This window comes from Zonotrichia albicollis, chromosome 14 (genome assembly GCF_047830755.1).
Source record: "Zonotrichia albicollis isolate bZonAlb1 chromosome 14, bZonAlb1.hap1, whole genome shotgun sequence".
In the NCBI taxonomy this organism is placed as follows: Eukaryota; Metazoa; Chordata; class Aves; order Passeriformes; family Passerellidae; genus Zonotrichia; species Zonotrichia albicollis.
Genome location: NC_133832.1, coordinates 3,994,575 through 4,010,385, shown reverse-complemented (window position 1 = coordinate 4,010,385; position 15,811 = coordinate 3,994,575). Strand labels below are relative to the sequence as shown.

At 45.7% G+C, this 15,811-nt stretch overlaps 1 protein-coding gene across 3 annotated transcripts in view; it reads right to left on the bottom strand.

Moving 5' to 3' along the window:
- AMOT (angiomotin) overlaps positions 1-15,811 on the bottom strand; it is a 57,332-nt gene that overhangs the window by 22,808 nt on the left and 18,713 nt on the right. For 2 of the 3 annotated variants that reach the window (XM_074551609.1, XM_074551608.1), the window contains 3 exons: positions 9,717-9,882; positions 7,402-8,320; positions 246-696 (listed from right to left, as the gene is read on the bottom strand). In XM_074551609.1, coding sequence (XP_074407710.1) covers positions 246-696; positions 7,402-8,273 — 1,323 coding nt within the window. In that variant the 5' untranslated portion in view covers positions 8,274-8,320; positions 9,717-9,882. The remainder of the gene's footprint in view (positions 1-245; positions 697-7,401; positions 8,321-9,716; positions 9,883-15,811) is intronic. The other variant, XM_074551610.1, reaches the window with a different exon arrangement.

Below are 15,811 nucleotides of genomic sequence, written 5' to 3'. Positions count from 1 at the left end.
GGAGGATGTGCTTTTGACATGGTCAATGAACTGTTAGCAGAAAACTGAAGGCTTTGATTCCATCTTCTACCAAAGTTAAGCTGCTGCCCAAAGGCACAGGACACAGACTAATCAATCTGCATACCAAAGACTCTAAAGCACCTCATCAATCCCTTCAGCACAGGAATTCAACACTTGCAGATGAAATGATTCAATTAGGGACTAGACCAGAGACAGGAGAATGCCTGAATTACACATCCACACACCTTCTGCAGCCGGGCCACCTTCTCATAGCACCCATCGAGCTCCTGCCGCAGGGACCGGTTCTCCTCAGACAGGATTTCCACCATTTGCTGGGCCCTGGACACGATGGCAAAAGGATCCACTTGCACCTGCTGGTAGGGGGAAGGGATCTGCTGGGCTCTCATGGAGTAGGAGTCTCCTTGCTGCTGCTGCTGGGGGCCCAGGAAGGGCTGGCACAGTCGGTACAGATCCCCCTGCTGCACTGGGTTGGACAGGAAAGGCTGCTGGGGCCGGGGCAGAGCGCCAGGGTCTGCCTGGCTGGGAGTCAGAGGTTGCTGGTGCTGGGATGGGGACAGCCTAGAGGGTGGAGGAGACTGGAGCAAAGTCAAAGATCCCAGGGATGTCAAGGAAGAGGTTGGGCTGTGGTGGTGAGGTGGTCTCTGTTGTAACTGCAGCTGCACATCTGGGTTCTGCCTGGAAAACAGAGAGCACAGGCTCCATCACAGTCATGCACAGGAAGGTGCACAAAGCAGAGACAAGCTGTGTAGCTCCTGTGCACAGGTGTTCCCATACAAAAGGCTCAAGTGAGGCTTTCTTCCATTTAAAAAACATTTCAAAATCAAATCTTTAGCAGAAAATTTATTCTAAGGGCACAAAGGTGTTTCCTAGAAACTAATTTTTTTTTACAGAAGTACTAAGAGAAAGTGCATCAACAACTACAGGCCAAAATTATTTTCATAACTTTTCTCCACACTTTGTGGATAAAACTGCTCCACTAAGGCGTGCTAGGAACAGGCTCTTTTGTTCTGGCCTTAAATGTGCCATCTGTCATCGAGAAAACAATCTTCTTCTGCAAGCCAGGATAGAGAGTTGAAAGCATTGGCTAAGCTTGATGCTACTATTCCAGCATCACTGATCTGAGCTTTCTGAAATATCAATCAATTAACAGCCTGGTTAAGTGAGACAAATAAAGGATATGAAAACCAGCCAAAGAACCAGAAACAGCATTTTTATTCCACTCTCCCCTGTCCTATGCAGTAGGTGTGCTTACTGCTCCTAACAATAACTCTGCAGGTATCAGAGACACATCTAACAATCTATAACCTGCCTGAGTCCACCACAGAACTAAAGCCAAGCTACACCCTCTGACATTTCCCAGGCTCTGGAGATCCCCAGCTCAACTCCTGCTGCATCAGCCAAGTAAGAAATCTCCCTGAGAAGACTGTGTGGATTTATCATGCTTGGATGACCTCAGGAGGCAGGATTTGCTTTCTCCTCCAAAAACATTCAACCTTTAACTTCTCTGGATGTTCTTTATTCTAACAGTTGAAGTCCCTCCCTCTCCATGCTGCAGCCAGTCTCTTCCTGAGCATGGAGCTCAGGCCAGAGCAGGCCCAGCCTGGCAGCTCAGCGTGTCCTGCTGCTCTGACACAATTCCCACCCTTTGGGATGCACTTCAGCCCTGCAGCTGGAAAAGCACACACTGTTGTTCCACCTGGCCAGAGCTGCTACAGAACACCCCCCTGGCTGCCTGTGCTCCCAGGAGGGACTCCTGCCCTGCAGAGGATGGACACAACATTCCCACAGCACCAGGAACTGAGCAGTGAGCAGGAAGCTGAGCTGGGAGCTCAAGGCTTACACACAGCAATTCTGAGGCCAAGTGCAAACACTCAGCACCATCCTTCCTGCTCTCCAAGAAATAGGAAATCACTCCTGGCACCCATCACTCACATCTGGGCTTTACTCACATCTGGCAGCAGCTCCCAGCCCAGCACAGGGTTCACTATTTCAGCATCATGCCCTTTATGTCTCATTGCCCTGCTTCCCTGCAGAGAGACCTCCAGTTCCTGCTCAAATTCCATAATGGGGAAACAAATCTAGCCTTTGTTAGCAAAGAAAAAACAAAGAATCACTGCTCTAGCTACTGTTTCTCTCCTTCTCCCATTCAGGTGACAGTGGTGCCTGCCAGCAGCATCATTTCAGGAGCTGTATTTCCCCAGAAACGATCATTTGCAGCATGAGGATTTCAGGGGTCATGCAGAAGAGTGATGTGCAATTAATTTCCTCAGGAATGTTCAGTTTAGTAGCAGCAATTTGGTTCTTCTCCTCCCAGGGGGGCAGCTCTACTTATTGTTGCACTGATTTCATTAACTTCATTTGCCAGTTCTCCTAATGAAGAATGAGGCAAAACCATCACAGGCCATGCTCAAGGTCACCTGGTTTGTCTCAGGTGGCTTCCTGCTGCTTTCTCAGCTCACCCAGTTGTGTGCAGAGTTAAAACTTTGCATCCTCACAAACCACTCATCTCCCTGAGTTTACTCTTTACCGATCACCACAGCTCTGCTTTGATGTTGCAATCAATTAGGGAATAACCTTGCTGTGACATTTCATCTGTGATGACCTACAGAGTTAGATCAAAAAGAAATGGATTGCCAGTCTGCCTCATGGGTGCAAAAAACCAATTTGCAGCCTACAAAACACTCTTTTCCAGTCTGAAAACAACCTGGAGCAGATACTCAGGAAGACTGGTGTCAGTGAGTTAATCTTAAAAGCCTCATGAGGATGATTTAGATGCCAGTGTTAACATTTTGAGCTATTTGACTAAAAACATCTTGTTATTCTGTCAACAGAGACCCAGTGGCAGAACCCTGCCATCCTAAGCACCAATGAGATGAACAAAATAATGGCCACAGAAACACAACAGCAGCACTTTAATTCTGAAGGGCCAGTGGAACTGACATGCCTTATAATGATCCTTTTTTTTTAGACCTATTGTAAAGAACAACTCTAGGAAATCATGGCTGAGCATTTCTAAACAGGATACATTTCCAAGAATTCTACCATCTTGGCACTCACATCCAAAGCCTCTCATAGTCTTGAAATTATATCAATCTTGTGGGCTCAGGCTGGAACATGAGAGCTTGGAGCCTCTAGTTCTGTGGCATTACCAACAGCATTAAAGCTTCCAAAATGTCACAAATGCATTTATATTCCCAGCAGAACGAGACAGCACAGCTGGGTTAATACATCCTAAAAAATTATATTTAAAAAAATATCACCTTTAAAAAAAAATTAAAAATCCTCGTAACCTCACAGTGACACCAGCATTTTTAAAATCTTGCATGCAAACTTTTACATAGACATTCAAAGAACTTTTTGGCATTCCCACTGCTTACAATTTTATCTTATAAAATGCTTACATATATTTTGTGGGTAAAAAATACCTGGCTCTGGGATTTCTTTATATTAACAAGAGAAATGAAGAATTTATTTCTCTGGTAAAGCAATTTTGGGTTGAGAGAGTCAGAAAGGTAAACAAACACAATTTGGATTTTTCAATATTTTTATGCTACACTGCAAAATGTAAAGGTAAAAATGACTATTGGTGTCACTTAAGTATTGCTGATAAAATGGTAGCAGAAAATTCTCTCCATGAGAGAATGAGTCCTCAGGTAACCCCACAACAGCAATCACAATTTTATCTGAACCAACCACTTCAGAAAAAATGCAGACTCTCAAAACACATATACAACAAAAATTACACAACCTCCTTCCATTTGCCTCAGTGTCACAGAGACCTGAATAAACCAAATGCAGGGGGAAAACAAAACTCAGAGCAATTACCCCCACAAGTGTTTGGGTTTGAAAGCATAACTTTAAAGGCACTTCTTGTGCACCAGGCAGGAATTTCTGCTCGGAACTCCAGAGGCCAAGTACAAACTGGATTTATGGCTCTGGAACCAGCAGGGTGAGCTGAGCTTTTGGGGCAGGAAGGCAGAGCCAGGGAGCAAGGGCAGCTCTGCAGCCACGCGGTGCTCAGGCTGCCAGGACAGAGGGACACACACAAGGTCTGTGGCACAGCAGCACAGTGGGGAAGGCAGAAGAATGGATCAGGAAAGATCTCTGGCTCGTTATGGTTTTTTTCTAATGCCTTCCCAGCTTCTCCTGCCTGTTTCATGTTCAAGAAGCTCCAGTTCCCCTCCTGCACTGAGCAGGAAATGCTGCCGGCGGGAGGGAGCAGGCTCCACTCCATTACACAGCCGAAATCAAACCCAGGAATTTTTGTTCTGCTGCCCAGTCACACCTGATTAGCCCCCACTTTGATGCTGCTCAGGGGAACGCAGGGCACACGGTGATTCACTAATTATGGGACAAATTCTGCAGACCTCCCTCTCAAAAACTTTCTGTGAAGTCGATGGGATTAATCACCACAGCAGGAGCTCAGGCACTGGGCTCCAGACAGAGGATGGCGCTTGAAGCAGAGAGACAAGGAGCTTCATTGCACCCAAAAATACACCAGACAGGAGCTTCCTCTGCACCCAAACCTGCATCAGACACGGGCTTTTTCTGCACATAAAAATGCATCAGACAGGAGCATCCTCTGCACTCAAAAATGCATCAGGCAGGGGCTTCCTCTGCATCCAAAAATGCATCAGACAGGAGCTTCCTCTGCATCCAAAAATGCATCAGACAGGAGCTTCCTCTGCACTTAGAAATGCATCAGACAGAGGCTTCCTCTGCACCTAAAACTGTATCAGAAATGAGCCTCCTCTGCACCCAAACCTGCATCAGACAGGGGCTTTTTCTGCACATAAAAATGCATCAGACAGGAGCTCCCTCTGCACCCAAAAATGCATCAGACAGGAGCTCCCTCTGCACCCAAAGCTGCTGCAGCCCTCGCTGTGCTGCCACAGGAGCCCTTGCAGCCCCAGGACACGGAGCCCAAGGCACCCCTGCTCTGCTCTTAGACTGGAGGGTTGTTTTCACTACCAATGCTAAAGTGCAGCTGAAGTATTAGGGAGAGAACCCAGCTCTGGAGCTTCACATGTGGCCAGCCCTCTTCTAAACTTTCTGTAAAATTTCCAAATAACAGCAGAGATGCCTCCGGCATGCCCGGTATTTACATTAAACCAACATCATTACCAACATACACTGTTCCCAAACTTGCACCGCCCAGGAGCAGGTGAGGCAAACTGTTTGCAGACTGGTTTAAACTTACCACACAGCCCATTCCTTTCCCAGACTGGGGAGGGTGAAGCATGAGAATGCTGTGAATTCCCCAATGTTTATCTTGCTCAACGAGTTTTATTTAACCGCATCATTAGGTCACCCTCAAATTCCCCCGAACAATGAGGGGAAAAACCCGCAGAAAAGGGTGTGGCTTCGGGAGCACAGAGAAGGGGCTTTGTTTCCTTGACGCACAATTCAAAAAATGCACACATTTACCAATCCAAATGAATCCCGATAAAGGCTGAGCCGCGGTGCAGGAAAACTGGAGGCTGCAAGGACGCTCCTGGTGAGAGGCAAAAGCTCTCCCCGGAGCTGTTTGCCTTTAAAATCCCCACACGCCATCACCCAGCTGCACCTTTAGCAACACAGAAGGTTTCTTGTCTAAATGACAGTTTCTCTTACAGCATGTGGGAGAGGGAGGGGAATAGAGGACTCGCTGCCTTCCTTTGCTACGCTGCTCTGTAATTTATGGATTAGTCTTGCAATTGTTCTACTGCTCCAGCATTTGCCTGCAAAGGAAACCTCTCCTCTGTGCAGCTATTTAGGTTAAAAAGTAACCTCATTAGATTCCCAGTGCTTTGAAGACAAATTTCAGTTGCTTCCCCTACTGGAAACCTTGCCAGCTGAACCTTTCTCCTCCCCCTCCTTCCCCCCACCATGTTCTTTCAAAGCAGCCAGGATCCATCCAATACAGACAAAAATCACCCTGTCTAGAGGAGCTGACTGTTGGCGTGTTTTCAAATACCTCTCCCTTGAACAGCAAGCAGGCTACATCTCACTGCATATAATATAAGGAGTATTTCTGATGCAGCAGAACCACTGAGGAGCTGTTTCCCTGTCCTGTGTGCACAGAGGTTTGAGGCCTTTGAATTTGCAAAAACATTTGCAACGAGCTTCTACAATCATTACCCCCCCTAAACCCTTTACTTCCCCTTTTCCTGGCCTCTTTATTATTTATTTAGCCAGATCAAAGGGCCTTTTCATCAGGCTTGTATGCTGCTGAAGTCATTTCAGATCACAAACAATGGTGGACAAACTCTGAAAATAGCTCCTCATAGGGCTAGGAAGGTTCTGAGCAGATTCAAACTCCCTAAAGCTCAGACTCTGCTCCCAAATACTGACTGGTTTCTTCATGCTCCCCTCAAAATGTGCAAGCACATATTCACAGAGACCTCTCCATTTACATCCTCCTGTTGCTCCTCTGAATTACCCTTTTAGCTTCAAAATGAGGCAAAAATCATTACACCAGATCCCAGCTGGTCAGGCAGAGGTGAGATGGTATGGGAACAGCTAAAGTGAGGCTGGGGTTTTAGCCCACCTTAATAAAACTTCATCTTCCCACATGGACATCAGTGTTTGGCTCAAGCCACATCCAGCTCCTTATCTAGAGGGAACCAGAACAGGCTGAGATTTCAAATGATGCAAGAAAAATGAGCAAAAGCTGAACAAGCAAGCCTGGGATGAGGCACAAAGCATATTCAATTTTCCTCTCCTACACTCCAGGCCACTGAAAATAAAATTCTAAAAACTCTACAGGATTCTCAGAGGTGACTTTTGCTACCTGCACCATTATTGCTTTCATTCATTTTCTCCTTTCCTATGTGATGCACTTTTAAGAAAAATCTTTTGTCTGGCGGATGTAATTAAAGAACAACTTAAGTCTTGCAATAAGTAACTGCAAGTTTCTACAATGAATCACACCATAACTTTGGCTTTTGTAGCAAAGCTTTTGTGAGGCTCGGGAGCCTCAGCATTGAACTTCCCCATACCATAAAATCAAGTTGGCTTGTTTTTTTTCTTTGTAAAAAAGCATCAGGCCTCAGCATCTCTTTTTTTTTGTTGGATTTTTTTTTTTTTGTAAAAACGCATCAGACCTCTAGTCAGCTCCTGAAGCAGGTAACAGTCCTTCCAGACAGTCTACAGCTGAACACAAGGTGTCATCTCACATAATGAAGATGGGGTCTTTGCTGAAGGAAAACCTGCCTCAGGAGTTTTATATTGTCCTTCCCTACGTGGCTGTTTTAGTTTTACACTGTCATTCATGGACTGAGTTTTATATTGTCCTTCCCTATGTGGCTGTTTTAGTTTTACACTGTCATTCATGGACTGAGTTTTATGTTGTCATTCCCTACGTGGCTGTCACAGGGCTTGTTTTAAGGTCTCTCTTACCTGACTGAGCCATACTCAGGGGGATGCTGATACCTCATCATGGGCCCATCAGATCTTCCCTGCTGGCTCATGCGATGCTCACTATAGAAATGCCCCGAGTCCTGAGGCTTGCAGTTCATAGACGGGGTGGACACGTTTTTGTAAGGGTACTCTGGGGGAGGCCCCCGCTGCTCCATTCCTTTGATGCTGGGCTGGGAAGGGGGCTGCACCGAGTTCTTGTAGAACTCATTGGAGCCAGAATTTTTGTAAGGGTCGCTGGACTGCTGGGGAGAGAGCGGGGACAGCGGGGAGAGCGGCGCGCTGGTGACGGGCGCGTGGGCCTTGACGCCGCTGGTGGCCAGGGACAGCTGCATCAGCCGCTCGCTCAGGGAGCGCACGTGGCCCTGCTTGAGGTCCTTCAGCCCCTCGTCCTGGTGCACCTTCCCCGGGCTCACCCTCTGCACCGTGGGCCTCCCCTCAGTCCTCATCTTCTGGTTGGTGACGCCCGTGACGTAGAAGGCGGCCCCGACGCTGGCGTGCGGCTGGCCCCGGAAATACTGCGACTGCACCTTGGCCTCCTCGTAGGTCGGCAGGTCCTCGCTGTTCTGGAGGCGTGGGGAGAGCTGCTTCTCCATGATGCTGTTGTCCACCTGTATCTCCTGGCCCTGGGGCTCCTGGCGGGCAGCATGAGTGACCAGCTGGTGCTCCTGGGAGCTCAGCCCTTCGTTCTGAGAGGCCGGGCTGCCGGTGCTGCTGAAAGGGGGGGCATTGCCTGTGGCTTGCTGGTGTAAGGCCAGAAGGTTGCGGTTGTCATTTGGGTTCCCGTATCGGAGCTGCTCCTGCAGCAGGCGCTGTAAAACTGTCGTAGCTGCTTGCTCTTCTGAATTCCTCATCTCAAACTCTGGTGCCTTTTGGGTGGAATGTAAAAGCTGCCCTTGACCTAAGGAAAGGAGACACGGTTATTAGCGCCTGAGTGGATGGAGGGAGAGATATTCAGGAGCCACGGCTTGAAATACAGAAAAAAAGCAGGTTAGATTACCAAAGGTTCCCATAACAATGGGGGTCATCAAGGCCCGTGGAGACCTAAGAAGGACGTGCATGCCCGGGGGGCAAAGCCTCACAAAGGTGATGAAAGGTGACTTGAAAGTTTATAGGCAAATCAATCCGCTGCAAGCAGTAGGGATGCGTGCCAAATACCTCAGACAGCATCTCGGGCAAAAAGGAGACGTGGAATTCACAGGATGATGGTAAAAATGCCTGAAACCTGTTTGCTTTATACTTGGAGTTACCAACAGTGAAATACACTTCCCATATTTGTAGGCAGACAAGGATTGAAGTGTGAAATCAGCAACTTGTCGGTTTCAAGGGAAAGAAAAAACAAAAAAGAGGCCCATTGAGATAGCATATGGTTCAAAAGAAGTAAAGAAATCTCTCGGCTTGAATAAAGCAATTAATGAATACCTAGTTAGCCAGCAGGTTTTCAGAGGTATGAAATGCCCAGAGTGAGATCAGCACCTCTTCTCCCTGCTGCAGAAAAGCCCAGGCACGGTGCAAGTGAGGACTCAGGAACTTCCTGCTGTACAAAGGCAACCAAATCCTCACACACATCTAAATATCCTCAGCGGAATGCATGCAAATGCAAGGGGAGGAAAAAGAGTTGTCTGATCTAAGGAACAGAAAAAGACCTCTGAGTGGCAGGAAAAAACACAGCGTCCCAATGAGAGAAACACAAAGAGCCAATGTCAGGCACATCCTAAGCACAGATTAGGCCAGTGACCAACAGCAATTGCATTTTGCTCAGTCTCCCAGTGGAGTCAGGAGTGTGTCATGGAAACTCGGGCCCATCAGCCTTGCCTGAGTTGAAATATCAAAAATTAATGATACCTTTGAGACATGTAACTGAAAGCAGAGCTCCTTTTGAGCTAGAACAGCTCAGAATAGAGCTCAGCCTCACTCGCTGGCCAAGCTGCAGCTCTGCCCTGACAGCACAACACGTGTTGGTGTTCTGGCATTTTCTTTTGTGTCCTTTTTTCTGCATTACATTGTCCCTCAGCAGAAGGTAACTTGTTCCCAACAGTTTGTTCTGTGGCAGAACCAGGAGGCCTGAAGGGTCTGCTTTGTGCTGCACCTCCACAAGCTCCCCGTTTGCTCCCTCAGACCAGCCAACCCTGCAACACAAGGACTCCCACTGGGCACACAAAAGCCTCCTGCAAATCTTAATGAAGAGAAAGTTAAAATCCACCTCATTCCAGGCTGCCCACCACGGCAGGAATTCAGGCCCTGTTAGCTGACCTGGAATGCGACTCCTTTGAAATGCTGTTTGAAGTGGCACATACCTTTGTCCTTCACTTGCAGTTCCCTGGGAAGGAGGAGCAGTTCTGCCTCATGGGGGGACACACTCAGCCTTCCTCCTGCAAAGCCAGGATCCCCACTCAGAGATGGCTTCAGGCTCCTCTTCAGCAGGCCTGATCACTTGATACTCTCCTCGCTCCCAAAACAATTCTGAGGAAAGCATTGAAAACACCATTTTAACCAGCAGATGAGACCCTCAAAATAATAAACCTTGGCCCATAGTTCAGATTTTCCTTTTGTAGCTTCTTGTTTTCTCCCAGAGCCCAACAATTTTGATCCCTTTAGGATGAATGAACCCCCGTGTCCCCAGCAATCTACTCCAGCTGCTGCTTTAATCATGACCATTTCTGCTCCAAGACTAAATGTTGCCAAGTAATGCTTTGTCCCATCTGTGCCTCCAAGTGAAACAGTGATTAAAACCCGCTAATTCTTTAACTCCATTGTTTTATTTTTTGCTCAGAATGAAAGCTGCAGCACAGATGAGGATGCCCTGTGCTTATGGCTCCTTTGCCAGTGGTGCTGAGTATTTCAAACTGTGTCAGCAGAAATCCTCTGCTGGATGGTGACACTGTGAAATGCTTGATAAACTTCAACACACTGTGCCTCAGAAATGACTGCGAGAATGATCAGTTTGTGAATATTAGCTTTATTTTACAGACTGGGAAAGTCAGGGGAAGAAAAGGACACTGACAAGAGTTTATGCCAGAAATACATTGCAGAGCACAGCTCTAATTCCCAAAACACTCTTTATTACGTTACTTTTTTCCTTCAGAATATGAAGCAGTAAAGAAACTTTAACCATTGAGAGGAGAAGCAGGAGAATACAGAACAATGTGTATTTAGGCATGTTACAAGAGGCAGTTACCGAAGGTGTCCTAAAGAAAAAGCAATACAAAAGATGTGGAACATATTTGTGCACTCAGTGTGTTCATACTTTAAGGAAAGGCAATGAAAACAGAACTAGCGAAACTAAAAATATTCATTGATACGTATAATTTAACTTAATTTCCTGGAATGTTGCAAAAAATAAAGTGAACAGATGTAGTGAAGGAATGCAGACGTGGATACTTCTGTCTCTGACTTATTACAGCACAAATCCACACCCAACAAAAACTATCTCAGATCTGCAAGTTAAATACTTGAGGTGTCAACAGCAATTTCAAGGCACATGAACAATATCTAAGGAGAGAACAAGGCAGTGTTGTGTGGTGTGGTACTTCAAGATGGTGGTTGAAAAAAGCAGCTAATGTCAAATTCTTAACTGGTGACTTAGCTCGAGAGGGATATATTGAAAACAGCTGCCAGCAAATATGCAGGAAAGAACCTTTAAAGCAGGCATTAAAGATAGCAGATAACTGGAGCAATTTCTAGCCTCTTTTCTCAGTGTTGCACAACAGAAGTTAAGGATTCCTCATCCCCCTCACACCAGAATCATCACTGACTCTTCTTTTTATAATTTTTTTTTAAAACCAAGCTGCCCTGAGCAACCCTTTTTATTAGAGTATAAAAAGGCTTTTATTATGCAATATGATGCTGCCTTTCCACCCAAAGATTTCTTTTGTCTCAACTGGAAAAATCTAAGAGGTGGTGGGGGGGGATTGTTTATTTTTTTAATACAAAGATACAATCCAGCTTGAGATTCTGCCTCTCTGCCTTAAAGAATTTTTTTCAACAGACAAATCCAATCTGTGCATGTTTAACTCCTTCAAATGCTCCAGGAACCATTTCACACGCAGAGCTTCACTCCTCAGCACTACCAGCTCATTCAGCTGAGCTGATGGAGGGAGGGCACAGTTCACACTGAAAAACATTTGCTGGAACTCAATACTACTACTTTTAGTGTGGGTGTAAACTAGAAATCAACCTGGAAACCCAAAGCAAAAGGTGGGTTGAGATATAATATGAAGATATTCTGGCCAACAAATCCGCTTTCTTTAAATACCAACTGGTAGCCTATTTTTTTCCAGTTTTATCCCATTATTTTTAATTAACAAAGAAAATCTTGTGCAACTAACTTGGGTGGCAGCATTCCTGGAATCTGCTTTCTGAGCAGGCTGAAAACTCCTGGCAGAACCAGTGAGTTAACTTTTCTATTAACAAAACACAAAAATGAACAGTACAATTGGTGCTGAAGCCCATGTGTTATTTATTTGGACACCAAACTCTATTTTTTTTTGTCAGGCTCTTCCAGCAATTTCGGTTTTCACTGTGCCAAAGATGGAAATTAGTGAGATGCACTGGAAAAGTTATGCTAGAGCTGGAAGGAAATTGGGAAGGTTCTGTAGATACTTTAAACAGACATATTTAGGGTTTTAGCCTACATCTATTATGATTGATAGGGCTGAAATCAGACTGCCAAGAGCTCTGCCAAACTGTACGGATTGGATGGTGCACTCTCCATAGCCACAAAGCCTAGAAACACCTTTTCCAGTGGAAAATTCAGGTTTAGATCAAATCTCATCCAAGCAACCACAGTGAGATTTCCCAGGCTGAATCAATTTTGCAATTTGCTCCCAAGCATTGCAGCTCTATCATCTTACACCTCATTCTAAACTCTGGTCTGAAATTACTGCTGGTAATTTGAGGGAAAAGCTCTGGAGGAAACATCAGAACCTAGAACTGGTAGAACTAAGACAGGAATTGCAAATAATACTTCACCATGCTGAGATCAAGAATGGGCACAAAATGGGGGTAGTGGAGGTACTATTTAAGGAAGAAAAGCCTCATGTTTGCAGGGCATTGTGTAAAAACCCAGTAGCTGAGGCTTCTGTCTTAAACATCATGTAATTATGCACAGGAACCTTGCCAGTCCCTCGTGAGGAAGGAAGATTAATGAAGAATTTAAAATGATAATACTGCCAGGCTGTAGGGAACCAAAGCAGCACATTTCTGTACAGCATGCAAATATTTTCCAGCATTATAAAAATAAACAAGCTTAGACAAGTGAGCGACTCACCAGTGTTTGATGAGTGGCTCTAATGCTATAGCTCAATTAACCTGCATGGAGCAATAATAACCTCACCAGCAAAGAGAAGCATCTTTCTTTAGCTTGTGAAACCAAGAGGAATGCAAGAGTCCCTGTGAGGACAGCCTGTGCATACTTGCCCAGAATTACTGCTTAGCCAAGGAGCTAATTAGCTTACACATCAGGTGGGATGGGAACAGGTTCACCACCTCATCAGGGCTGCACTACAGTTAAGCACTTTCAGTTTTACTCCTAAATTCTGTGTCACTCACACCTGAAACAATCCAGTGTCAGACTTCAAACTCCAGCAGCAAATTCTGTAGAGCAATTCTGTGGTTTCTTAAAGGATGTGCTTGTGATACTGCCCATCCTGGCTGGCAGCAGGGGATGGGATGCTACCAGGCAGATGAAGTTTTTGGCTGGTTTTTAGATGCTGGGCTCTCCTCAGACAGACCTGCACTCTGTAATAGAGGAGGGGACAGGAAACAGTGTGGAAAGGACCAGCTGTGAGGTCCCTGGGCAGCACTCCCATGCTGAGTCACCCCTGGGTAATGGAAACACTGCTGCTCCATGGCCCACACAAAGCCCAGCAGGCTGATCCCTGATCCTGCAGAATTCCCTCAACCTGTGCCATTGAACCGTGGCTGTTCTGCACCAGGGCTCACTCTGGAGTGGCTGGGAGCACCAGGGACTCAGAGGCAAGGTCCCAAATTATTTAATGAACAGTGGATGTTATCACTGAATGCTCTTTGCTTCCTTCCAGTCCTACCCAACCAGGAGGAGGAGGAGGGAGAGAATACACACCAGGCTAGTCCTGGAGAATAAAGATTCCCAACGTCTGGCGCCAACACCCAGACCTGCAAGGCAGCATCCAACAAGTCCCAGCACTGTGAGATCATTTTAGCACCTGCTCCTAAGCAGGAGGAGTTCCAGACTCCATCCATAAACACCTCCCCAGCTCCCATCCAACCCTCCTGGCCCTGCCTGCCTCCATCTGCTGCCCCTGGCTCAGGTGATCCCGCAGGGTGGCACCCAGCAGGTGCATGGAGTGCTGCCAGCATTACTCATCTTCATTCCACAAGGGCAGAGTCACCGGGCAAACAAGAAAAACTTCCTTCTTTTAACGAAAAACAAGAACAATGTCACCCGCAGGGGGGCAAATAAGATGCATACCCATTGTATTAGATCATCGTGCTGCAGCAAGGAAAGGCCAGGAGAACAACCAAAGACTGGGCCTGGTTTTAACAACTCTCCCTGCCAAAATGAGTCCACCTGAGCCAGGATTAGGCTGTCCCTAATCCTGCCCCTCAAACACTGGCACCAGGCAGCCTGGCAGGCTGAACAAAAGGCAGCAAGTTGCTTGGCCTGGCTGGAGATAAGTAAGTCAAGACATCAACATGGGAAGATCCCCTCTAAATTACATCTCAAAGGAAAAAACTGACAAGACCTTACTTGACCTTTGAATTACTGCTCCCCTCAATAAAAAGTATCAATTTCTTCACAGGGAAGTTCCTATAATCTTCACCAACATAATTCAGGCTTTATATTACAAAGGAAAAAAAGAATAAACACTTACAAAGCCCAGTATAAATAGGAATGTGTAGTGGCTTTTAAGCACTTTGAAAAGAATGCTTTGGGATTTCAAGTTCCTCCCTAAAATTTAAAAAGTGACAGGAGCAGGACAATTTATTCTCAAAATACCAGTCTAATAGGAAAACCAGCTGTTTTTATGGAGAATATTTCTACATGAAGACATCACACCACTCAATTACACTGTTATGCAGCACTACCTAACACTGCTCACACATGTGCACAGTCACAACCCTTTAGGGGCAGGTTCTGCCATTTCTGCATCATTAATGAAACCCAAATTCCACTGCTACCAACTCCAGAAAGGCCAAGATCTCACCTTTTAGATGTCTTCTTGCTAAAACCAGCTTGAGCTCACTCAGCTTCAGCCACACCAGGTCTCATTTCAGAGAAATTCCTCCCAGCACACAGCAAGCAAGATTCATCTGCCTCAAACTTCAGCGATTCCCAGTTATTATCCCTGCAGAACTGGGGAATTGCTGCAGTTTGAACTCAAGATCAAGCTTTGTTTTGTGTTTTGAGAACGCTCCACTTCTGGCTGCTGCTGGCACTCAGGCAGCGCCCTGCTTCTGTCGTCAGCAGCCCCTGTCCCACAACCATCCCAGCTATGCCTCAGCACCAGTTTCATTGCATTGTGTGGTTTCTCCATTCCTCCCCTGATTTAGTCCAGGCCTCTCCTCGGGGCTCTCAGATAATGAAAACCATGTGAGAGTAAAATGTAATCTTCAAACACGCAAACCGGTTTCATGTGCATTATCAGAAGGGAGCAAAATGTTGACAGTGCATCATTTGTCCCTACAGATAGGATCAGACTCTTTTAATTGCTGCTGAGATTAAAAAAAAAAAAAAAAAAAGATTGGAATCACTATCTAGGTTAAAAATAAAGTCAAAATTCAAAGCTAAAAGCTTAAGCAGTCCTGAAAACAATGGAAATATGATCCTCAAAGAGATATATCCATTTTTGTGCCACCTTAAGGTAGTTTTTCCTCAAATATCAGTTGTGACATCCTGAAAATTTATATCATAAGTTGACACAAATAAAAAACGTAGGTGGAGGAGGATGCAGAGAAGAAAACAACCACTATGGCCTAACTTTAGCATGGAATTTTCTGGCTTTTTCTAGCAATACCACAATTTCAACTATTTTAAGCCCCATATGGAGGAGCTCTTCTTATTTCAGAATGCTGTTTCACAGAATTTAAAGGGACTAGCCACAGAATCCAGAAAGCAGGCAGGAATGCCCTCTCCTTTGGTCTCAGGTCTGCTTTTTGTTTCCTTTAGAAAAAGAAACAGCTAAAATACAGATAAATTGCCAGTTATCAGCCAGAGATGCTGTGGCCCAAGGAAGGGCACAAACCCAGTGCAGTTCTGGGACAGCCCAACACCACTGAGAGATCTCAGTGAATGCCATGGGGTAAAAATACGAATTAAAACTAAAATCCTACAGAAGATCCAGCCCACTGCATCTTTAGACAGCAAGGATGTTATAAAAGTGGTTTTGGTGTTGTTCTTTTATCATAACCA